Source organism: Chenopodium quinoa, unplaced genomic scaffold, assembly GCF_001683475.1.
Source record: "Chenopodium quinoa cultivar QQ74 unplaced genomic scaffold, ASM168347v1, whole genome shotgun sequence".
NCBI lineage: Eukaryota > Viridiplantae > Streptophyta > Magnoliopsida > Caryophyllales > Amaranthaceae > Chenopodium > Chenopodium quinoa.
In genome coordinates this window covers 871,275-897,101 of record NW_018745533.1, presented here as the reverse complement: position 1 = coordinate 897,101, position 25,827 = coordinate 871,275, and the positions used below count along the sequence as shown (strand labels likewise).

At 35.7% G+C, this 25,827-nt stretch overlaps 2 protein-coding genes across 2 annotated transcripts; both read right to left on the bottom strand.

Annotated features, from left to right (window-relative positions):
- Positions 1-6,628: 6,628 nt before the first annotated feature.
- Positions 6,629-7,642, bottom strand: LOC110715789 (auxin-binding protein ABP19a-like). The gene has a single exon (XM_021894402.1). The coding sequence runs from the start codon at positions 7,531-7,533 to the stop codon at positions 6,898-6,900; it is 636 nt and encodes a 211-aa protein (XP_021750094.1). The 5' UTR covers positions 7,534-7,642; the 3' UTR covers positions 6,629-6,897.
- Positions 7,643-18,027: 10,385 nt separating this feature from the next.
- On the bottom strand, positions 18,028-19,106 carry LOC110715825 (auxin-binding protein ABP19a-like). Its single transcript, XM_021894439.1, has one exon. It carries the CDS (start codon positions 18,862-18,864, stop codon positions 18,229-18,231), a length of 636 nt encoding a protein of 211 aa, XP_021750131.1. The 5' UTR covers positions 18,865-19,106; the 3' UTR covers positions 18,028-18,228.
- Positions 19,107-25,827: the final 6,721 nt, after the last annotated feature.

Here is a 25,827-nt window from a genome sequence, read left to right as displayed (position 1 = left end):
GAACAACTTTGCCCCTCCTGCTGTTTCCATCAGGCCCCTGCACAAAGAATAATAATTCCTCATTTCATCAGACCCCAACCTTGAGTTGTTGATGCCCTGAACAGCTCTCAGACAGTCAGAGTATAGGTAAACCCTATCCCATCCTTCCCTTATGGCCCAAGCAGCAGCAGCTATGATAGCCATAGTTTCAGCCATCACAGCAGAAATTGCATTACAGTGAGCTGCAATACCCTTGATCCATAATCCCTGTCTATCTTTACATACACAAGCAATACCAGCTCCAAGAGAGTTAGTCTGAAAGGAAGCATCCACATAGATATTGAAATCCTGCAAAGGATTCTGACTCACTTGGGAGCCCCCAGTTGAGGTGGTAAGGCCAGGCCCACCCAGACATGAAAAATCTGTTACCGGGTTTTGAACAGAGGTAACCCACCTGGCCGGGTTTGTGGATTTTTTATTAAAAAGCCAGTCATTTCTTCTTAACCACATTCTCCAAGTGATAAAGGCAAAGCAAACATTCCAAGGAAGATTGAACATAGGATGGATTATGGTTGACTTTAAATTTTCACTCCACCAATTTGTAGAGGTGAGGTTATGAAAGAAAGTGGGAGGTATGACAATGTTCCAAATCTCAGAGGCTCTACTACAATCCCTAAGGACATGAAAAGTAGTTTCCCTAATGGAAGGGCAAAAACAGCAGGAGCCTAAGGGTATTATGTGTCTATAGTTGAGATGATCAGCAGTAGGAAGTAGGGGTGAGCAAAAAATCAGGGTACCCTGAATCGGAACCGGAACCTGTTATGAACCGCAGGTTCCGGAACCAGAACCTGTACAAGAGATTCTGGTTCCGGGCAGCGAACTGGAGAACCTGTTGTAATAGGTTCCGGTTCAGGTTCTCAATTTTTTGGAACCGGAACCTTTAGGGTACCCTGTACCTAATAAAAGTATCACTTAATTTCAAATTATACACTAATTCTTACTCAATTTTTAAATAATAAATATCAAAATTACAATTATAAAAATATATATATTGAATTTGTTAGACAACTACTATTAGTTTGTCTTATTTGCAAGTTGCAAACATTATAAATTAGTGATCAACCAGTTTTTTATTTAAAATTCCGCGAAAAAGTTAGTGAGTATATTATAATACGGAACCTATAGGTTCCGGTTCCGATTCCCAATTTCCAGGAACCTGTTCAACAGGTTCCGGTTTCGGTTCTCATTTTGAGGAACCTGTTGCAACAGGTTCCGGTTCCGGTTCCTGAAATTTTTACAGGGTACCCTGTTATGCTCACCCCTAGTAGGAAGCCTATCCCAAAGACATAACCACAGGAAGAATTTGGCAGGGGGAGGATGTTAAGATCCCAGATACTGGTGTCGAAGGGCACAGACCTATAGTCAGTGTGAGACAAATCCCAGATATAAGAGTAAGCAGACTGGCTATCAAAATGGCCTCCTTGGCCAAGAGAGGAAAAGAGGAAGTCCTCTCCATGACAGGGGAGAGAGATGGAGGATAAATAGGTGGAGATATGAGTAGGAAGATTGAAGAGATCGCCTAGAATATTCCTGTCAATCCTACCATTTGACACTAAAGAATGAACATTCCTATTTTCCTCCTGTCTAGGGAGTGGGCCCTGGACCATAGATCTAATAGCTCCCATTCCAGACCAATTTTCAAGCCAAAAGTTGCATTGATCTCCCTTCCGAAGGCCCCATTGGGAAAAGTGGGTGAGGATATCCCAACCTTTACCAGCATCTTGCCAAATATGGGAACCCCTAGCAAAAGGGGTTACAACAGGTTTGTGACAATACTTTTCCTTAACTAGATTAGCAGACAAAGTGTCTGAAGTGTGGATTTTCCAGCATAACTTGGCCATGGAAACTCTATTTTGCAACTGTGCTAGTCTGAAATTGAGGCCTCCCCTATCTCTAGGGGAACAGATTTTGTCCCAAGCAATCAGGGGAACTTTCTTAGCCTCAGGAGTAGTTCCCCAGAAAAAATGGGGGCACAGCTGGTCAATCTGGCTGGTCAGGGATTTAGGAAGGCAAATGGTTTGCATAGAATAAGCAGGTATAGCAAAAAGGGTTGCCTTAATGAGAACAACTCTACTAGCTTTAGAAAAATGCTTAGCTTTCCAACTACTCAACTTGTTCCTGATCTTAAGGATAATGTGATTGAGTTGAGTTTTTGTAGGCCTTTTATCAGTAAGGGGGAAGCCAAGGTAAATGCCTAGATCAGAGCTGACAGGAACTCCTAGACTAGCACTAAACAGATCCACAGAGAAAGGGGAAGCATTCTTGGAGAAATAAAGTTTGCTCTTGGTAGGGTTCATGCACTGACCATACATGGCCCAGAAGATATCTAGGGTGTCTTGAAGGACATTCAGAGTGCCAGGGGATGCTTCTCCAAACAGGAGCAAATCATCAGCAAAAAGAAGATGGGAGATTGGAGTGGTATTATTCCGAAATCTAAAAGGAATCCAAAGGCCTTGGGAACAGGAAGACTCAATTAGATAAGAGAGATAATTCATGCAGATAATGAAGATATAGGGGGATAGGGGGTCACCCTGCCTGATCCCCCTAGAAGCAGAGAAAGGAGCAGAGGGGGAGCCATTGACTAACACTTGGAAGGAGGGATTAGAGATGCAATTCATGATAAGAGTGATAGAGTTCTAATCAAACCCAGTCCTGAGGAGACAAAACTCAATAAAAGTCCATTCCAATCCATCATAGGCTTTCTCTAGGTCAATTTTGAGGCAGAACCAAGTTTTCCTCCCAGATTTCTTCCTCATAGAGTGAAGAATCTCAGTGGCAGCAATATAATTATTATCACATCCTCTACCAGGGAGGAAACTACTTTGGTTAGGGGATATGATGTCATTTAGGAGAGGTCTGATCCTCTGAACAATGATCTTAGAGACAACCTTATAGGAAGTATTGCAGAGACTTATAGGTCTGAATTGTTTGATGGACTGAGGGTCTTTAACCTTAGGAATGATAGAGATAATAGTCTTGTTTGCCTCAGTAGGGATGGTTTTAGAAGAAAAACACTCTTGACAGAATCTGAGTAAATCAGGCCAGACAGTAGCCCAGTGGTTTTGAAAAAAGAAGGGATGAAAACCATCAGGACCAGGGGCTTTGAATTTCCCCATGGAGAAGATTGCAGAGTGCACTTCATGAAGAGCAAGGGGCTGGGAAATAAAAATGGAAGCAGGGGGAAAGGTCTCCTCAGGAATAAAAGTGCCTTGGGAAGTGAACAGGGAGGAGAAGTAACTAGAGATATGAGATTTGAGGAGATGGTCAGGGATCTCCTCACCCACAGGAGATTTGAGGTTCTGAATTCTATTCCTCCTTCTCCTAATGAGCACAGATTTATGGAAAAAAGCAGTATTCCTATCTCCCTCAGTAAGCCAAGTGATTCTAGATCTAATAGCCCAGAAAGATTCCTTTTGCTTGTAGAAAGAGAAAAGACTAGCACACAGGTCTTGCTCTAGATTGTGGAGAAAGAGGTTATTTGGTTCAGATTCTAAGGCCTTTTGGTACCTTCTAATCTCTTAAGGAATCTATTGATAGTCCTTCTAGGGTTTGGAACATTGTCTTTAACCCAAGCTAGGATGAGGGGAGTGAGGTCATTTAGCTTGGTGGACAGGTTGGCATCAATGGAATTCCAGGTAAGGTCAACAAAGGGGGCAAAACCTGGTTGGTTATACCAATAAGGTTCCATTTTGAAGGCTTTAGAGGTCAAAGGAATAGAGGTGGAGGGTCGGTATTTAAAAAGATGGGACTATGGTCAGACCTTTCTCTAGGGAGGTGGAGGAGAGCGGTGTTGGGGAAGGATTGGATCCAGGGAGTGTTAATCCAAGCCCTATCAAGTCTTTGGAGAATGAGTCTTCTTTTTCTTTTATTAGTCCAAGTAAATTTGTTACCAGAGTACCCAACATCAATTAATCCACAGTAATTCATGCAATCAAGAAATTTGTTAACTCTATTCACTTTAATGGGATTACCACCTAACTTTTCAGCCTGACTAGTAACCTCATTAAAATCACCAATGACAACCCAAGGTAGGGACATATTATCACTCAAACGAATTAAATCAGACCATGTATCACATCTAGATTTAAATCTAGTACTAGCATATATAGCAGAAATAAAAAAAAGAAAGATCTTGTACCTTCACAACTCCATGCACCCCATGACTATCCCTACTCACTGGTTGGAAATCCATGTGAGCAGAGTTCCACAACAGAAGAATGCCACCTGCCACGCCTTCCGGTTCAGCCAAGAAGTAGCTATCAAAAGGTAAATCCTTAATAATGTGTTGGGTATGGGCACGGCTGCATTTGGTTTCAGAAATGAACATTAGATCAAGCTTGTGCTCTTGGATTAGGTGATTAGCATGGGGGATGAAAGTTCCCCTCGCTATGCCTCTCGCATTCCAAGCGACTATAATCATGGGTTCAGGGATGAGGTCGTCCTGAAGGAACTCCTTCCTGATCCTGTGGCTTGTTTCCGGGCCCAGATGAAGAACTCTGCCGTGATTGCGGCTGTACAGATGGGTGTTGCTGGGTTTGAAGTGAGCCACCATCAACAGATCTTTGCATGGTGTCCACGTCCTTGGTACAGTGAGCTCTTATATGGAGTTGACGGAATTCCATCTGCGTCTGGAGGATGAGCACAGCGTTGGTTGCACTTCCAAGAGTGACTTTGCTCCACTTTGAGGTCAATGTGAAGGTTTTCCGAGATTGAGGGAGGATTGGCGTAGGATCGGCTAAGAAGGCCAGCTGAGGGTGTAATACCCAAGGGAGGTTCTGGATCTGAGCGAGTTTGATCCACCAGCGCATAAAGGCCTCCAAAACGGGACATATTTGTCTCAAGACTTCGAGATCTGGTAGGTGAGCTGGATACATAGTACCTTCTGGCCTCCTGGCCATCATGAGCTCCTGATATGGAGCGTCCACGAACTGGGGTTCGAGAATGTACTGTCTGATTGCTTTGCGGAGAACCTCCATCCACTTGGATGGTGTTTTGAGAAAGAAATTCATCTGGTTGACTTCCCTTTCTGGATAATGGGGAATTGGGGGGTCGATGTTGATGTAGTCGTCCGGTGCTTGGATTGGTGGTTCCATCAGTACCGGCAAAGGGAGATCCAGTGGAAGTGGCTGAAAAGGTAAAATGTATCGAGGGTTTAGTTGAGTTGAGCGCCTTAGCTGACGATTGAATTGGAGTCGAAGAGCGTATGGCATTGAGCCCACCTCCTCCTCCGATGACTCGCTCCCGAACTGGAAGGGGCAGTAGTCGTCGCTGAACTGGTCGGATCCGTTCGACGACACCATTTTTGATAGTAGGAAGGTTTTTTGATGGAAGAGAGGAGTTTTGGAAATTCGGGGGGACCAAAGAAGAAGATGGGGGGACCAATTGTTTAGAAGGTGAATCTATGTTAGATTCTAGAGAAGGAATATCAACGGTTTGGATTTTGGAAGCTACATCGGACGGTTGAGATGTCTTCGGATTCTATCTAATTTCCTATTAATATACATATTTTTCGAATGAGACTTCAAACTAGTTAGCTTCTTAACGACTTTCATGATTAAACGAATCTCATACTCGGATGTACAGTTGTCCATGTTGTCTTCTTATGTAATAGCTTATGTTATTTTTTGTAATTTTACATTATTATAAACAGTTCGTATTTCTTTGAGTGCAAGTTATTTATAATTCATCGGTCTTACTACAATTTGGAGATATTTTATTTTTTAAACTGTGTGTCCATTTGTCATTGACTTTTAAAAAGTTGTCTAAAATATAAATAAAATTATTTTCATTTGACCAATATCCTGTAGTTTGAGTTCAAAGTTTTAAAGCCAATTACACTAACATTTGGTTACAAATCTACAATCATGAACGTCATAATAATTGTATCTATGTTATGCAATACGAGTATATTGATAGTGCAAAAGTAACATCTAGTGAAAAAAAAGTAGTGCAATCTTTTTACAATAAAATGACGCAACAAATGGAGTGATTATTGTTGAATTTAATAAAGACAATAATATCAAGGCAAATGTTAACAAACACCCCCATGACGTTGGATAAGCTAGCTAAAAATAGAAAGATTAAAGTGATGTATATTTTAAATGTTAATTTTTTGGGTAAGTAAAAAAGCCTCTAGCATAAAATAATAATGTTACCCTTTCATGAGAGTTGATCGTCACTTTTGAAGGTATCACGACTTTGTGTGTTTAAGTAGTAATTTAGTACTCATATTATTTCACAGCCACAAATATATCTTAAGAGTAAACGAGTAGTTTTATGCTTATATCATTTTATGATAAAATAAAAGTGATGAATATAATTCACATAATTACATTCACAATTATTCAATAATATAATGGTATTGGACTTTTATAGCTTAGTCTACATGGTGTGGACTTCAACTTGTAGAATATGTCACGTAAAGGAAACAAATTATATGAAGTATATGATTATGTTCTCTATAGTGAAAATGTACATCATATTCAGTAGAAGCATTGGATTTTGTAACATTAATTCTCTTCAAAGAATTAGGGTTTTATACCTATATAACTAATTAACGACAAAACCTGAATTGACAGAATGAGAAAGAACTACGCATTCTAGCATTCTTAACTTGTAGGACATCCAAGTATCAATTTATATTCATAATAATACAACATCAAACGATACATGCATAATGTATTAAATTGATAGTGTTGAAAAGAACTAGTACAAGTAATATGACACTCCATATTATTGTACATGTTATTCTATTTTACAATACATATTTTATAAATTACACGTGAAAATGTTAACAATCAAGATCATGTGGCATATTAATGTATATACGTATGTTACGTATTATTTTATTTACTTATTTTAATTTGTTCCACCAAATATTCTCTTCAGTTTTTGTACTTGTGCAGCATCAAGCAAAGTGATCTTCCGAATTATTTCAGTTGGTAAGTCATTTGCTGCCAAAGAAGCAGTAGTAAACTGGAAACCAGGATTTGCGCTGTTCAAGCTAACGAATGCAAGAGCAGGAACATCACCCACGTTAACTTGGAAGTGAAGTAATGTATGTGGGAAGATCATAATATCCCCCTTGTTCAATGTTTTAAAGTACGCCGTGTTATCTGAGCCTATAAAGCCAGCAATTATTGTTCCTTCGATAACTAAGATAACTTCAGATACTCTATGTGAGTGAATCGGAACAACTCCACCCACTCCTATGTCTAACCTCGCCATGGATAATCCTAGACCATTCAAAGCCGGGAAAGTGTTGTCAAATGCTTCTGTAAGGCCAACATTGAAAATGTTTGTTGTGTTGCCTGCAACACCTAAACCAGAGAAAGCAAAATCATCTACGGTTAGGTTAGCAGGATTCCTACAAGGATATCCTGCTGGTGTAACAGGGAAGTTAAAGTCCGCCACACAAAAGTCAATGACACTAGTAGTGGCGGACGAGAAAGAAACAAAAAGAGAGAAGATGATGAAAACTTTAGAAAGATCCATGCTTGCAAAATGTTTTGAAAGTTGGAATTGTAAATGATTAGGGTATAGCAAGTAGTATTAAGTAATAGTAGTAGTTATGTTAATATGTTGGTTTGTTGTCTCTCATTGTGAAACTTGGGTTCCTTTATATAGAAGCATTAGGCGGTGGAAGTACCTTTTTTTATTGTGTATTCTTGGGAAACAAGAAAAGTTTATAGTTATATCATCGTCATTGCTTATTTGATGGGATTATATATGTAAAACACCAAGTAATTTCTATCACTCTTTTTCTTGCATTTTTAAAATGATAGATTGAATAAGAGTCTGTTTTCTTCAGATTATTTTCAGTTCAATTCAGTTCAATTCAGTTCAACTCTAATATGTCCAGTTAAGTTCAGTTCTTAATTTCCTTCTCTCATAAAATATTCAATTCATTTCATTTCAGCTTTAATAAGTTCATTTCGGTTCAATTAAGTTCATTTTAGCTCAATTCAGTCAATAAGAGCAGACACTAAGCTCCACACCAAATCAAAATCTTTCTTTATACAAACAACAGAAAACAATTACAAATTATCTCTTTAGTTCCTTTTTAGGTTCTAATTTGGATTTTACACGTTTATCAATACATATATATTTCAGTACAAATATTTTTAATATAGCATTACCAGTTTTTAAGCACTCAATGAGATTATAAATAAGTTTTTTTTCCTTGATTAAGAATAAAGTAAGAATATTTCCTCAAATTGTGAATAACTACAATATTAACAAGGAACGTAAATATTTGCTTGGTGGAGTAATTAAGCTCAATTTTCATCTCGAGTCTGATTTGAAATTGTACATGAATGTTTCCTCCAAATCTCTAATAATCACTTTGTTGGAACAACAAGTGTGTAGTGTGTGAATTTTGTGAAAAAAACTCAAAGTCCCACATTGGTGGGAAATGAAAAGTACGATATAAGAGAAAGGCTGTTTATATCCTGGGGAACATCCGGTTTAGTACGAACTGCTTGCACCTTTTCAGGGCAGTGCCGTGAATGTTCTAAAGAAAGCGACATAGTCCGCGACTCAGTCTATTTTCGGTAACTTTGTTCTTACTGTTTTTGTTCCCGCGGTTCCGTTTATAACACACTTTCATTTTAGGTGATTACTGCTGATTAACACTTATTACGAGCTCGAAGACATAAGCAATGCGTCTGTGTGCATATAAAAAAAATATGTCATGCTCGATTCTCTTTTTTATTTTTTTCCTGAAATAACTTTTGAAAAAAAAAAAATTGTAGGTTAGAATATTCACCTCATCCCGGTGAAATAAGTTACCGGAAATATGGCATGTGTTGCACCTAACACCATAGTTGGTGGTGTTTTGGCTACTACGCAAAGTTCAGGATGCTCAAATGCTCAATGCACTTAAGTCATATACTTCAGGATGTCGCTGCGAATTTTGCCACTTTATATATTACTATAGCTATTATATTATATTATTATGTATTGCTTATATGCCAAGAAATTGCTTAATCTTTTACCAGGTTAGAGTTGCCTATCATATGAAGTTGCTCCTCTAAAACGATAGCTAAAAATAACGATGCTTATTAGTTCTTGTGTCATTTGAATTCTAGCAACAAAGGGAAGTTATTATCTAAATCAATCATTTCACTTTGCTTACAATTTGTGAATCCAGATTCCCGATAACTTAGGGCCTTAAGGCCTGTTCACATTTACTTAATTTTAGTTCAGTTCAGTTCAGCTCTAATCAGTTCAGTTCAGCTCCAATCAGTTCAATTTTTAATTTCCATCTCTCATAAAATATTCATTTCAACTCAGTTCAGCTCTAATCAGTTCAGTCCAGTTCAGTTCAGCTCCAATTAGTTCAGTTCAGTTCAGCCTAAATGTGAACAGACCCTTAATCATATGGAGTAAGAACTCTACTAAACTACGAGTTTAATCTAATCACCTCTACAATTATATTATAATGATACTAGTTCTAATAGTCCTTGTGATTTTGACCGTTGCTTGCCCCTTTACTTTGTCAACGAATCAATATATAATAATTAATAAGCCAAGTCGGATTATTGATGATTACTTTGACTTAGGCATAACGACGTAATCTTTAGAGTAACACAACATATGCATGTTACTGAAAAATTCCTTTAATTTACTTTTTATATATAATAAGTTCATTACTCAAAGCTTAGAAAGTGTTGATTGTTTATTTAGATAATGTAGACTGTTCAATGTTTACACTGAATGTAGAATATTTGCGCGTAATAAGAAAAATCTAGAGGACCAAAAAAAAAAAAAAGCTTTAAAGACAAGTGAAATGCGTAGTTTATCATATCACACTATTAAGAATTTATTAATTAGTTTCGAAGCAACCTTTTCCTAATACTCTGACTAACTAAAGACCTAAAGTTATTATAATCTCTACATCCTTTTCCTTTGTAATGTACTGTTGAATCATCTACATTTTCTTTAAAAAAAATCGTTTTCTATTCGATCTTCAGTCAACCAATGTTTGCGTGGGATTGATATAGATACTAGATAATAAAAATTAGATTATATCGTTGATCATATATAAATTTATTAAAAGTTAAACAATTTTTCTTGTCTTTCCCCCAATATGATAGATTTGTGTAATAGAGACAAGTTTGTATGAATCATTGAATTGATTTGTGTTCCTGTATGTCCTTTAATTTCAAAAAACAATTCACTATTGGTGATCACTTGTATTTAACAAAAGAAATAGTTGCACATAATCTTGGTAAATATAAAAGTTAAAATCATTGAGTTTAAATTATACTTGTAGCTAATTATTAAAAAGGAAAAAATCAAAATTAATAATCTCACCTACTTAGTCCACAATAAAAAAAAATCCCGCCTTTCAATTATTCTAAAACAATCCACTTTTGATAGAGATCTTCTATTAACCATCCATCCCCGACCCTTGCCGGTTGGACTGATTTGGTAACCAGTTTTCTTAAGCTATAAGAGACATGTCGTGTTTAATAGCTTTACTAGGGCTCGTGCGATGTACGGTTTTAACATTATTTTACGATTTTAACAATATTTTTTTAGCTTATTTGTGTGTAATATGTAGGTAATACAAATAATTTAAGCAAAATCTAATCAAATGAGGAATTAATAAAGAGTTGAAATCCCAATTCATATAATTTGTATAATATGTACAGAGTAGGAGAAAAAAAATAATATTTATAAGAAAATTAAATAGTCCGGCCTTCATTTAATTTCTCCAATGAAAATTGCATAATTAGCCAATTTAAATATTAAATCTGTTAGGAAAAAGTATAATTAATTTACCATTTTCAAAGTATTATTTATGTTGATAAAAAAAATAATGATGTCATTATTAGTTTTGACGGGAAATTATTTTATAAGAGGTTAACATATGAAAAGTAATGTCACCAAATGCCCTTGACCTTTTGAAAAAAATCACCAAATACTCTCAAGTTTTTCAAAATTCACCTAATACCACCGACGTTTGTTATTATTCACACCGTGACCTCAAAATACCCCTGGCGTTAAAGGTCCGTTAGCAATAAATTTAATTCACCAAATGCCCTAACTTTGTTAAATAATTCACCAAATGCCCTAAATTTGTTGAATAATTACACAAAATACCTCTATTTTTTAAGGTACAACGACTAGTTTGAAATTTACAAACTAGCTGTTAATTTTGATTCTCACCCTTTTTTGCATAAATACTCAACACATAGCACTCCTCTTATTTGCTTATCCACAATTCTAACATCATGAGTTATATGTCCAAATCATCTTCCTCAAGGTATGAGTACTCTTAGAAGCTCTAAGCTAAGTTCGTTAGCTTGCAGAGGCCCAAACCGTTTACTAGGGCGGGTATGAATAAATTGTCAAGCCCGCATAAAAGTGGCTTGAGTTTTCTATATTAAGCCCGTTGGAAAATATATGAACAATAAGCCCGGTCCATTTCCCGCCCAAGCCTGTAAAATTATCATCTCTACTTTATTTAACCCCTTTTTATCTCTATTTGCATGGTCTCCAACACTTCTTTTTATGAATAGAGGTTGTTTGCAACTCTGACGCACTCATACATTGAGGAAGAGGATTTAGACATATAACTCATGCATGGTGTTAAAATTTGTGGTTAAGAAAATAAGAGGGTTGCTATGTGTTGAGTATTTAACAAAGTTAGGATTTTGTGAATTATTTAACAAAGTTAGGGCATTTGGTGAATTAAAGTTTATTGCTAACGGACCTTTAACGTTAGGGGCATTTTGAGGTCACGGTGTGAATAATAACAAACGTCAGTGGTATTTGGTGAATTTTGAAAATTTTGAGGATATTTGGTGAATTTTTCGAAAGGTCAAGGGCATTTGGTGAAAAAACCGTACTTTAATTATATTTATAGATTCTATTTTTTACAAATTAAAAAAAAAATCAAAAATAATATTTTTTTTTAAAAAGGCACATTGTTGCTTTTTAGGTGACAATCTCATTTCATGGTCTTCTAAGCGTCAGGCTACCCTTTCTAAATCAAGTGCAGAGGCAGAATACAGGGGTGCCGCAAATGTTGTTGTCGAGGCTTGTTACCTTCGTAATCTTCTTTTGGAGTTACATTGTCCTCTTTGGCAGGCTACTATTGTTTATTGTAATAATGTCAGTGCTATTTATTTATCTCACAATCTCGTACAACACCAACGCACAAAACATGTCAAATGGATATTCATTTCTCCCTAAGAAAAGGTGGCGTTGGGGCATGTACAACCTTCTCGATATTAGTTTGCATACATCTTCACAAAAGGCCTACCTCGACAAGTATTATTGTATTTTAGATCTAGTCTTACGATTCGTCATCCTGCTATGACTATGAGGGTGTGATAAAATATACGATAGATATTATGTCATAGAAGGATATATTTTGTAAATATTATTGTGTAAATATCTTTGGAGATTTTCTAACATAATTATGGCTCATCTTTGTAATGAACCAATGTAATACACTTCAATATGAGGAGATCTCTAAGAGTATAGATAGATGAAGTTACATTGATGTTACTCAGAGAAATTATCTATTAAAATTTTGTAATGCTGCTAAGAGTTGTGAGAGAATTGACCTACCACTAGATCAGTAAATTAAATTTTTCAATGGAGATGGGGGACGATGATTTAATGTTGAAAATTGAATTGGATTTCTCTTTGTAAATTTTTGGTACGTAAAAAATAAATTTAAGTCTTTACCCTTTCATGAGAGTTGATTGTCACTTTTGGGGTTTCACTTTGTGGATTGAGTAGTAATTTAATATGATTTGAAAGCCGCTATATGACTTAAGAGTAGTTGTAAAAAAATTGATAATTATAAGATTACATGATTAAAAATTACATGCACAACTAACTATTCAGGAATGATAGTGGACTTTTACAGCGCAATTGTATTCTTTGTTAGAAAATTTGTATTAGAGTTTGGTTTGTTATATTTATGTTAATATTGTACATTTGGCAAGTCTATCTTGTTAGGAGTTTTAGGCAAGTTAGGTATTCTATTGTATTGAGTATGTATTTGTGATTAATAGAATACAGAAGGCTAAGCCGTTTTCTCCCGTCGTTCTTGAGTTTATCATGGTATCAGGCCTCTCTAATTTCTAGAGTTTTTTTTTATCCTTGGTTTGTTTTAATTACTTCCGCATATTAATTGTTTGTTTGAGAAAATTAGGCTTCGAATTATTTTTCCAGATTTTTTATTATTGCAAATTCGATCAATTTGCTCATAATTAGGGCTCACAAACCCTAATTAGTTGTTCTTGCGTGGTGCTATCTATTGTAGTACTGCTTGCGGTGCGTGCTGGAAGTGTGTGTTGTGTGTGTGCTTGGTTGGTGTGTTGTGCGCTGCAACATTGTGTGTGTTGCGTCGGTGTGTTGCTGCTGTGTGTGGTGCGTGGCAGTAGGTGTGTGTGTGCTGCGATCTTTGTGTTGGTGCGTTGCGTATTGTTGTTTTGCTGCTGTGGTGTTGCGGCAGCGTGCTTGGTTTAGTTGCGTGTGTGGGTTGTCCAGTAGAGTGGCAGCTTTGGTTTGGTGTTATTGCTCGTGTGGGCAGTAGGTTCTTGTTCAGTGTTCAGCTTATTCTTTGTTTCGTGGTTGTGAGTAAGCATCGTTCTTTATTTCTTTCAAGGCCGCCATTTTTTCTTTGTTGTCTTGCATTGCTTAGTAAGCACTGTGGTTGTGTTCCTTGCTATTCAAGGCTATTATTATTAATTTATTAGTAGCTATTCTTTGGACTTTATACTTGCAGCTATTTTGTTGTTTGGTGGGAGCAAGTTGGATACTTTATTTTGTGAATTGTGGTGGTGCGGTTTGGTTATATTTTTTGTGGTATTGGTTGTTTGAGCTAGTTTGGTCATTTGTTTTTTTTGGTGCGTGTGGTTGGTGCTATCTTTTGGTTTGTGTGTTATTGAGCTGCTTGGTGTTCTCTTTCAATGGGGGCTCAATCTAACCGTATATTTGAGCGTCTTACTGACGCAGATCGTAGGAGTGTTCCTACTATTACTGATGAGCAATGGAAAAGACTTTTATCTGTCGTTCAGTGCTCGAGTTCTTCGTCTATTCGCACCTATAATTCTGTCGATTGGCTCATTGATACTGGAGCTTCAAATCATATGTCTGGTAATATCGATTTATTTACACATTTATCTGATATTTCGTCTCCTGTTGGTTTGCCTAATGGGAAGAGCACTACTGCTACAAAAGAAGGGAGAGTTATTCTATCTGATAATTTAACTCTTGATAATGTTCTTTTTGTTCCTGCTCTTAAATGCAACTTGTTGTCTGTGTCCCAGTTGTTAGAAAAACAATCCTATTCTGTTATGTTCACTAACAAGCTATGCATTATTCAGGATCGCAATATGAGGAACCTGATTGGAGCGGGGGAGCAGTGTGATGGGGTCTATATTTTCCATCCGGTTCGTGCTCGGAATTCTCAGGCAAACAAAGTGATAATTTCTGATGCAAGTTTGTTATGGCACAAACGTCTTGGTCATCCATCAATGCAAGTGGTTAGTTCCCTTCCGGGAGTTTCTCGTAGTACTCATGCTCATAGTAGTTCTTCTGGTTGTTCGTTTGATTGTGATATTTGTTTTATGGGGAAACAACCCCGTAACTCTTTTCCTTTGAGTACGAATCGAGCAACTGGTATTTTTGACTTGATTCATTGTGATATTTGGGGCCCAAATAAGATTTTGTCTAGTTGTGATGCTCGATATTTTCTTACCATTGTTGATGATTTTTCACGTTCTACTTGGGTGTTCTTAATGGTTGGTAAATATGAAGTTGCTCAGTTAGTTCGTGAGTTTTGTGCTATGGCTAAGACTCAATTTGGTCGTAAGGTCAAGGTGGTTCGTAGTGATAATGGTCAGGAGTTTCTCAGTTTGGGTTCTTTCTTTGCTAAGAAAGGCATCTTGCATCAAACGTCGTGTATTGACACGGCTCAGCAGAATGGTCCAGTTGAACGTAAACATCGTCAGATTTTAAATGTGGCTCGTGCTCTTCGGTTTCAGGCAAAGTTGCCTAAGTATTTTTGGGGAAAGTGTGTTATGACAGCTGTTCATTTGATTAACAGGACTCCAACTCCTGTACTCAAGGGTAAGACCCCCCATGAATTATTGTTTGGTCAAGTTCCATCTTTTGATACTCTGCGTGTATTTGGTTGCCTTGCTTATGCCGCAAATCGTCCTCGGATAAAAGACAAGTTTGATTCGCGTTCCCGAAAATGTATTTTTGTGGGGTATCCTCATGGAAAGAAGGGTTGGCGTCTTTATGATTTAGAGACGAATGAATTTTTTGTGAGTCGGGATGTTCAATTTTTCGAAGATAAGTTTCCGTATCTTGAGTCCCTTCCCGATGAGCGAAGATTATTGTGGGAAAAATATTTTGCAAATCCCCCGGTGTGGGATGATGATGACGATGTGCTCGGGACGCAAATTGGTGTACAAGGAGGGGGAAATGCGCCTAAAACAGTCCACCCTGTATCCGGGTTGCGGGAGCAGCTGCCCAGCCACAACCAGGCTGCGGAGCAGCCTGCTCACCTCGGTTCTACCCCCCTGGTAGACCTGCCCATAGGCAGGCTGCGGAAGCCAGCCCCCAGCCGCGACCAGGCTGCGGAACAGGCTGGAAAAACAGCAGCCCCGCAGCAGCAGGCCGCGGGTAGGCTGCGACAGCAGTTCTCCAGCCACGGGCAGGTCGTGGAGGCTGCTTCCCACTCTTCTTCTTCGACGGCTTCTTCTTCTTCACCGGCTTCTTCTTCTTCTTCTTCTTCGCCTCATGACGCAGATTGTCTTCAAGCTTCGGGTTGTGTGCCTCATACAGAAAGTACTCTAGTTTTTTCTAGTAGTGTTCCGGAGCGTGAAATAGTTGATGAAAATATTGTCATTAATACGGAATATTTGAGGGGGAGTTCGTCGGATAATTTGGGTCGTGGTCATCGTGAAAAACGGACTCCTTTGTGGCATCGAAACTATGTCACTCATACTATCATTACTGAAAATATAGACCCCTCTACATCAACTGTCGTCCCTCCTCAATCACATTCCTCAGGCAAACCTTTCCCTATAGCTTGTCATGTTGAATATAATCGTTTTTCTAACAGACACATGTGTTTTCTAGCGACGATCACCAAGGGAAAGGAACCGTCTTCATTCAAAGAGGCGGTTAAAGACGTCGGTTGGCGTAAGGCTATGCAAGATGAGATTGATGCTCTAGAACGCAATGGCACATGGACCGTTGTGGATATTCCTCCAGGCAAGAGGGCTATTGGTAGTGGTTGGGTGTACAAAATCAAGTACACAGACAAGTCAAAGGTGGAACGTCTCAAGGCTCGTTTGGTTGTTCGTGGCAACCGACAGGTTGAAGGTGTTGATTATAATGAGACGTTAGCTCCAGTTACAAAGATGACTATTGTACATATCTTGTTGTCTATTGCAGTATCTTTGAATTGGGAGTTACATCAGATGGATGTTCATAATGCTTTTCTTCATGGTGATTTGGATGAAGAAGTATATATGCAATTACCTCCAGGGTACGGTACTCCGACACCTGGCAAAGTATGCAGGTTGGAGAAATCTTTATACGGCTTGAAACAAGCCCCGAGACAGTGGTTTGCAAAACTGTCAAGTGCTCTGCGAGGTTTTGGGTTTAAAAACTCATATGCTGATTACTCTCTATTTAGCTATGTACAGGGTAGTGTCTCTTTGCATGTTCATGTATATGTCGATGACTTGATAATTGCAGGCTCCTCTCATGATGCCATTGTTCGTTTAAAAGCCTATTTGAGAAAATGCTTCTATATGAAGGATTTGGGTTTGCTTAAGTATTTCTTAGGCATTGAGGTTGCTCGGAGTCCCGCGGGTATCTTTCTTTCACAACGAAAGTATGCTCTAGATATTTTGACTGAGGCAGGAATGTTGGGTTGTAAACCCATTGATACTCCGATGGAGCAGAATTATCGTCTTGCACATGCTTCCGGTGAGCCGTTCGCTCATCCGGAACAGTATCGTCGTTTGGTTGGTCGTTTGGTTTACTTGTCGGTCACTCGACTGGAGTTGAGTTATCCAGTGCATGTTTTGGCACAGTTTTTGAGTGTTCCACAGGTTTCTCATTGGGATGCGTCCATTCGTGTCTTGCGCTATCTTAAGGGTAGTCCGGGACAAGGTATTTTGTTGCGACCTACGACAGATTTACGCTTGACGGCGTTTTGTGATAGTGATTGGGCAGCGTGCCCATTGAGTCGGCGTTCCTTGTCAGGTTATTTTGTTTTCTTAGGTCATTCCCCTGTTTCTTGGAAGACTAAGAAACAGCCAACTGTAGCCACATCCTCATCTGAAGCCGAATACAGGTCTATGTCCCTCACTTCTCGTGAGTTGAAATGGTTGAAAATGTTGTTGTTTGTTCTTGGTGTTAAGCATTCAAAGCCTATGCAGTTGTTTTGTGATAATCAGTCGGCTTTGCATATAGCTAAGAATCCGGTGTTTCATGAACGTACGAAGCATATTGAGGTAGACTGTCATTTTGTTCGTGATGAATTGTTAAACGGTAATATTTCTACCTCATATGTTCCGACAGGTCATCAGTTAGCAGATATTCTCACCAAGGCTCTTGGACGTCAGTAGTTTGGTTTTCTCTTACGCAAGTTGGGCATTCGTGATTTACATGCTCCAACTTGAGGGGGAGTATTAGAGTTTGGTTTGTTATATTTATGTTAATATTGTATATTTGGCAAGTCTATCTTGTTAGGAGTTTTAGGCAAGTTAGGTATTCTGTTGTATTGAGTATATATTTGTGATTAATAGAATACAGATGGCTAAGCCGTTTTCTCCCGTCGTTCTTGAGTTTATCAATTTGTATATGTTTTAGTTTATAGAAATATTAGTGTAAATTTTAATTATGTAAGAACTAAGACATTGTATAAACTATAAATCATCAATCAATGAGAAAACTGGAATGAGGTAGTAACAATAAACATAATATAAAGTTCAACATTACGTAATATATCTTATTAAATTGATAAAGCTGGAATTAAATGAACTAGTACGAGTAATATAATACTTCGTTTTATTGTACATCATGTTATTCTATTTTACAACACATGATTTTATCTATAAGTTGCATACAACATTGGTAACACACAATATCATGTCTTCATGAGGCATATTGATGTAAATGAGGTATATATTCTTACTAATTTGTTCCACCAAAGAGTTTCTTCACCTTTTGTACTTGTGCAGCATCAAACAAAGTGATCTTTTGAATAATTTCAGTTGGTAAGTTATTTGCTCCTATTGAAGTAGTAATAAATTGAAAACCAGGATTCGCGCTGTTCAAGCTTACGAATGCAACTGCGGGAGAATCACCCACGTTAACTTGGAAGTGAAGCAATGTATGTGGGAAGATCATAACATCCCCCTTATTTAATGTTTTAAAGTACGCAGTGTTATCTGAGCCTATAAATCCTGCAATGATTGTCCCTTCAGTGACTAAGATAACTTCTGATACTCTATGTGAGTGGATCGGAACAACTCCGCCCACTCCTATGTCTAACCTCGCTAGGGTAATACCTAGGCCGTTCACAGCTGGGAAAGTGAGATCGAAAGCTGAGGTTACAGCAACATTGAAGATGTTTGATGTGTTACCTGCGACACCTAAACCGGAAAAAACAAAGTCATCCACAGTCAAGTTAGCAGGATTCCTACAAGGATATCCTGCTGGTGTAACAGGAAAGTTAAAGTCCGCAACACAAAAGTCAACAACACTAGTAGTGGCGGACGAGAAAGAAACAAGAAGGGAGAAGATGATGCAAATTTTTGAAAGCTCCATGTGCTTGCAAAATGTTTTGAAGGTTAGGAGTGTAAAATGATGTGGGTTAGTACAAGTATAGTAATGTAGTAGTTCTTGTGTTGGTTTTTTTGTCTCTCGTTGTGTTAATTTAGGCTCGTTTATATAGTAGTATAAGGCTGTATGAGGAAGTATTATTATATTTTATATATGTTTTCTTGGTAAACAAGGAAATCTTTCATTATTCTACGTACTATATTTTAATATTGTTTGTTTGAATGGGATTTTCTTGGGAACTAAGGAAACCATAATAATAATAATTATAATGATTAAATAAATTATAAGTCAATAAATAAGATCATAGTACTAGAACAAATTACTAGAAGAATTATTTAGACCAACATACCTTATCATATTTCAAGTAAAAAAAAACAAAAAAAGTGAAGAGAACATGAACATATTCTTTTTTTCTTTTTTTTTTTTTCTTTTTTTTCATGTTTACCTCTCCTTCACTTTACATCAATTAAAAACCACACATACTATTTCATTATCCTTCAATGTATTTAAAACATAAGCAACTCATAATTTGGCTCAATTTCACAACCTTTCAATTTCTACATAGCACATAATACATGTATGCCATTTCACTGGTTTTACAAAAAGCATATATATTTCAACGTAGTTGCACCCCTGCCTTTCTTTGATTCTTCATTTTCTCATAAAAAAAATACGAACTACCTCCGGTTCTAATTACTCGCAACAAGGGGTATTATTTGTGATGTATAAAATATTCCTTTGTTGCGAGTAATAAGAACCGAAGGTAGTATATAAAATAATTTTATTCATGTTTCTTACTTTTAATATGAATTTACGATCGAGAATTAGTTATTAGTAAAAGAAAGCATGTTTAATTGTCTCAGAGGTATAAAATCAAATCATATGTGATAGAGTTCATAACATACATATTTTTTTAGTTTCAACCAATAGCTTAAGTTTTTAATTGGTCCTTTAATGTGGCATTGGAGCCAACAATGTGACACAAGGGTCATGACGAATTCAAATCTCAAAGTGAGTTAATTTTTGTGTTGAGTATGAGGAGATAATAGACCCAGTTCAAGCTACTGCATTCCATTCTTCAAGCTTACTTAGGGCTATCAGGCGTGTAAGGTGGCGTGATAGAATATATAAAACATGTTAATGGACCTGAACAACTAATTTAAGCTTTAAGTTGAGTTAATGCTTTAACAATAAGTGCAAAGAATTGATCGAACATATTAATACCCCCCCCTGTTTCATAATGTTAGTCTCATATGGAATCAATCTCATAAAATTAGAAAACAAATGTATTTGGAATCTAACATTAAAGTACAACAGATTTCATAATTAGTTTACCTTATTTAACTTTTTTTTATTTTTCATTAGGAAAGCACAAATCATAATTGCATAATTTAAGGTAAAAATTTTCTTAATTAGAGTCATGTCATCAATCCATAATAAATTAATTCCAAAAAAATTCAAGTCATAAATGAAATATATTCAATATGGGTAGAACTTTTTAAAACGGCCAAAATAGCTTATAGGACTAACATTATGAAACGGAGGGAGTATAACTTTATAAAGTGTGAAATATTTATTTTCTACTCATGTGAGTCTTTATCACATGAAAAAATAAATTGTTTGTTTACCATCATAAGGTTCTTTGGAATAACACATATTATTCATGTATATCATTATTGCAAGAAATTTGACCAGGATAAAGCTATAAATTACCATGATTTTTTTCTGAATTAGTTTTTTTCTTTGTAAATACTCCATACTTGGTATAAAATAAATTCATTACTCAAAGCTCAAGAATACGTTGAATGTCGATTAGTTTAAAGAAGAATGTTTAATGTTAAATATTTAGTTAAAGAATAATGTTGAATATTGAATGTTCTTACTGATGACCCTTAATTAAAAAATACACGACATAATAAAAAAGTAGATTAGCTTCTGGGATCAATTAAACAGTACACATATAGTCTATTATATAACTATTATTAGTTACCCATCTTATATAATTAAATACTCACTTTCGGCTAACTAATTAACCAAAGTGTTTTTTTTTTATAATCGACCCAATTTTGCTTCTTTTCCTTAATCACTAATTCTTTAATTTCTTTTTAGTAACATACTGGTTTACTTTTCTTCGGTCAATCAACTTTACGTGGAATTAAAATAGACGGTATAGATCACGTCGTGATCATATATGGATTCAAAATCCTAATGTATTATAACACAGTATTAGCTTTCCTGCGTGTTAGTTTAAATGAACTACTACAAGAGGGGGGTGAATGGTAGTAGGTTCCAATCGCAGAACTTATGCGGAATATTAAAAACAAAACGTAAAGGAACTTAAAGCACACAGCAAGTTTTACGAGGAAACCATCCAGTGTCTAGCTGGAATTAAAACCTCGGCCCTATTGGGACTTATAAACAAATTCCACTATAATAGGCAACTCTCCTACTACAACCTATTACACAGACCTTTGCTTCGCAAGTTCCTCCTCGGACACTTGCTAATTGATAAGAACCTATCCTATCAGACCCAAGACACACTCAGGCACCTTTTTCGACCCAAGACACACTCGGGTTCCTTTATCGACCTAAGACACACTCAGGTTCCTTTTTCTCACTGTGCAACCCAAGACACACTCGGGGTGACTAATTACCACTCGAATTTTAGAGAATTCAAACTCATACACTCAAACGTGAATTTAAGAGAATTCACAATCTCACCCCAAAACCAATTACAACACAAAGACACGCTCTAACACATAAATGGAAAGCTACACATGAAACCCGAAATAAAAATGATAAAGCTTAAACCTTTGGAAAACTTATTGTTAAGCACTAAGTGGTTTTCACGCTTAAAACTCTCATTTTTCTTTGCTGAATTGCTTCTATATTTATAGAGCTTCCTCAGCTCACAAAATAAGATCTTTGTAAATAAGATAAGTTAAACAAAAATCTAATCTTATCTTTTTAAAACTGAAACCAAAACAGATTTAATTTCGTTTTATTGAAAACCAAATTTTATCAAATTCGTTTTAGTTAAAAGATAGAATTTTATGAAAAAGATAAAAACCGAGTTAAATCAGATTTTTAGGATAAAATCAAATAAATACTTTTTCATAATTATCTTTTACGAATTGATTAGTTTGTCAAGCCTTATCTGATTTCTAATAAGTTCCATGCATAACAGCCATTAATGAGTTTACATCAACCTACAAAACAAACTTATCTTTTATACAACTATAAGTTATGAAGTCCATCTTTTTCAGTTGATATCTCGATCTTTGCACTAATCCTTGGTTGTTGAGGCTTGCCCCAGCATTACACCGGCACCAGGTCGTTACAACCTGTTTTGAAGTTCCTGTTAAGGAACTTGAGGAAGTTCCATTGCTGGAACTCTTCTTCTGTCTTTACTTGCCCTCATGGATCTTCTAAAGCTCCTTTGTCTCAGTTCCTACTTCAGCTCCCAACGCTTACTGAACCTGCAAACATCACAACACTAGAAAATCCTTATTAAAAGGAAGTTTGCTCAATTCTTAACATCATCATCAAAACCTCATAAGGGTCAACAGTGCGATGCACGGATATAATAAAAAGAATTTAAAATTATTGTATACATTTTCAAGTTATACTATCACTCAAAGCGTGTAAAAAATTTAGACTAACATAAATCAAACTAAAAAAATATTATAATAATACAAACAAAATAAAATTTATGTCTACAACAAAATTTAGTAGACTTTGTAATTAGACAGAGTAATCATATAAACAGATTATATTTCTAGACTATTGCAAAAGTGAGCTAGTTTAGGGCGTTTATTTATCAAATAGCTATTATTAACTAATTATGCGCGAGTGAGCTAGTTGATAATGGGTGTTTGACTATCTAGTGTGCGCGGGAGTGATCTATTAGTTAATTTACCCCCTTGATTCCATTGTCTTAATAGAATGGTTGTTGGTTATTGATTGCATCATCAGCTTTTTGATCCCCCTTCCCTAGTGTCTGTCTCTTATTGTCGATCCCGACCTTGGCTTAGTTTATTTGAACCTTCTTTCTATGCTTCCAACCTAGCTTATCGCCTTAATCGACTCATTTCAATACCCTTAGTCCTTGTGGTTCGACCCTCTACTTGTCTTATACTTGTATATATTAGGTAGTTGAGTGATATAAATGTATTTGATAATAGGAGGTTACTCAGGTTAGTCCAATGACCTATATTCCTACCTACTTATCAAAATGGCGTCCTTTAATATTTGCTTTCCATAAGATTAGTTTTATGTACCCTAAAATAATGTACTTATTTTGCAATCAATATTTAGCTTTCCCAATATAATATTGGGAAAAAAAAAAAGTTTAGACGAAAAAAAAAATTAAAGGAGAAAATGGCACCTGTATAATTTGAAAAAAAAGATGATGTCAGCAGTTGTTATTTTGTACTAGTTATAGACTTATAGATAAGTGTTAACGGGTACGGTCAACTCAACCAAAAGCTTAAACTGATGGTTAAAGGCCAGAAATATGTTTTATACTCTATGACGCCCCTTCATACGAGAGCTCATTGGGCTTGAAGTATGGATGAGATTCGAACCTTTGACCTTTATGACATATAGCTCCGATATCATATTAGTTGACCAACTCAACCAAAACTTTAAGCTGATGGTTGAAACACAAAAATATGTTATCCTGTACCAATGAGAATATGAAGATCATATAAATCCCAACCACACACTTTTGGGTTATGAACAGATTAGACAGTTCACTAACGATGAATCAAATAAAAATATGTCTACATGGAGGCAAGATTAAGTTTTATTGAGCTTTTAGAAAAAAAAAAAATAGACTACATAATAGTTTTGCATGATTTTATTATTATTATTATTATTATTATTATTATTATTATTATTATTATTTTGACATTGGAAAAAGCATACAAATAGTTTTACATGATTAATACAAATAGTTAACTTCAATATCGAATTGGATACAATTTCGACTAAGGACAGTCCATATTTATAAATACACGATTTAATATTTTGCTTTCTTTGTTTCAAACAAGGTCGATTCGATCCACTCTAAAAATCTTTGTTAAAAAAATAATAAAAATTCAATCCAATCAGAATTAATAATTTGGATTAGATTGAATTAAATTTGGTTTTAATACGAATAATGGACATCCCTATTTATTTACAAACTCCTATATTAGACATAATCACATTAATTTATTTTGAATCACTAATATTAGAGACACTAGCCTGGTCGTTTTTTTTAAAAGCATTATATTAAAATAAAAGGTCTTTATGTTAAAATAAAAGTCATTGTGTTATTATAAAGGTCAGAAAATGTTTTTTTTTTTAATGAAAGTTTTAAAATACTTGTCAATGTTAACAATAAAGATTACTATGTCAAAACTATGGTTAATATGTTCAACATAAAATCAATTAACATGTGTATTTCAAGTTAACAATAATATTAAAGGTCACATAAGTTTGAATAAAAGTCACTATGTTATAATTAGATTCACTGCATTCCACACAAGTTTATATGCTTTTTTTTTTCCCCGTAATTTTAAGACCAAGTCTATGTTGTACGTAATAGGGTTGCAAACTTGCAATTAGAAATGTATAGAACTTAAAGTCGAAATTATCTTATGCATAAGATACTTTAGGATAATCATAAGTGATAGAAATAAAATGCTATTCAAATTTCAAAGTAATTTGAGCATTTTAACTATGGATTTTGACCATAAACTAACTTGGACGGTTGGACCACACAAATTATTTATGAATGAGATAACGATCGATATCCTATCTCGTTCAGCTCCTTAAATTTTCAATGGATATGCCTCATTGACAAGAAAATTATATATATTACAAAGATGCTATATATAGATTATTTACTATACTTAGATGGTCTTGGAATCAAACGTTAAGCTTCATTATGTGATTTTAATATCATTTTTTTTTTATTATTATTGGCATCATTTGGACTTTTTCACTTCACATATTTCTCTATGACTATCATTTACATTTTACATATAACATAAAGATTCATCTAATTTTATGTTTTTCAAACATCAATATTGATGAATTTACTAATAGTAAATTAAAGATATTAATAGTCAAAGGTTTACTTTGACAAGCGTGAAATATCACGGAGTATGATTGCTATATATACCTGGGAGCATGATTCAACAAAGATATTTTTTTGCTTATTTTGTTGATTTTATTAAATGATGAAAAATAACCTTGGTATAACTTGCACCCAAATGTATATTAAAAATTTTAGTAAAATATGATCATGCAATTAAAGGAGATATGTTAATGCATTGTTAAATCACCATTTATGTTATCACTTCATGGTAGGGATGGTAATTGAGCTCGAGTCCTCTAAAAAAATCCGAATTCGAGTCTAAATAAAAAGCAAGTCCAGCTTTGAATTGGATACGGACTCTGATTCAGGTCGAACTCGAGTCCGATACAGCCTGAATATGACATATTCACAATATTGAATATTGAATGTTCCTACTGATGACCCTTAATTAAATATTTATACGTTAATTACCGATAAAAGTCAATTTGTGTCAATTATTATTTAAAAGATGATATTATTATTCCAAGAAGTAGAGAGTGAGGGATAGCTCAAATGGTTAGAGCTTTCCTTCTAATTTTAGGAGATCCTAAGATCGATTTTCACCATGCCCCTTGTGAAAAATTTATTCCAAGAACTATAATTTAGTTGTTGATTCAAGTATAATTACTTCAGGTTTCAATTGGGGACATAGGAATACTCCCTATGTATTGTAAGAAATATATAGCTTATAAGGAACATAAGAAAATAATTTATTTATTTTTTTTGAACGGGACATAAGAAAATAATTTGAATAAGGAGTTAAGGATATTCGCCTAAAATATTGTTCAAAATGTGATAAAAATAAATAAATTAGCATAAAA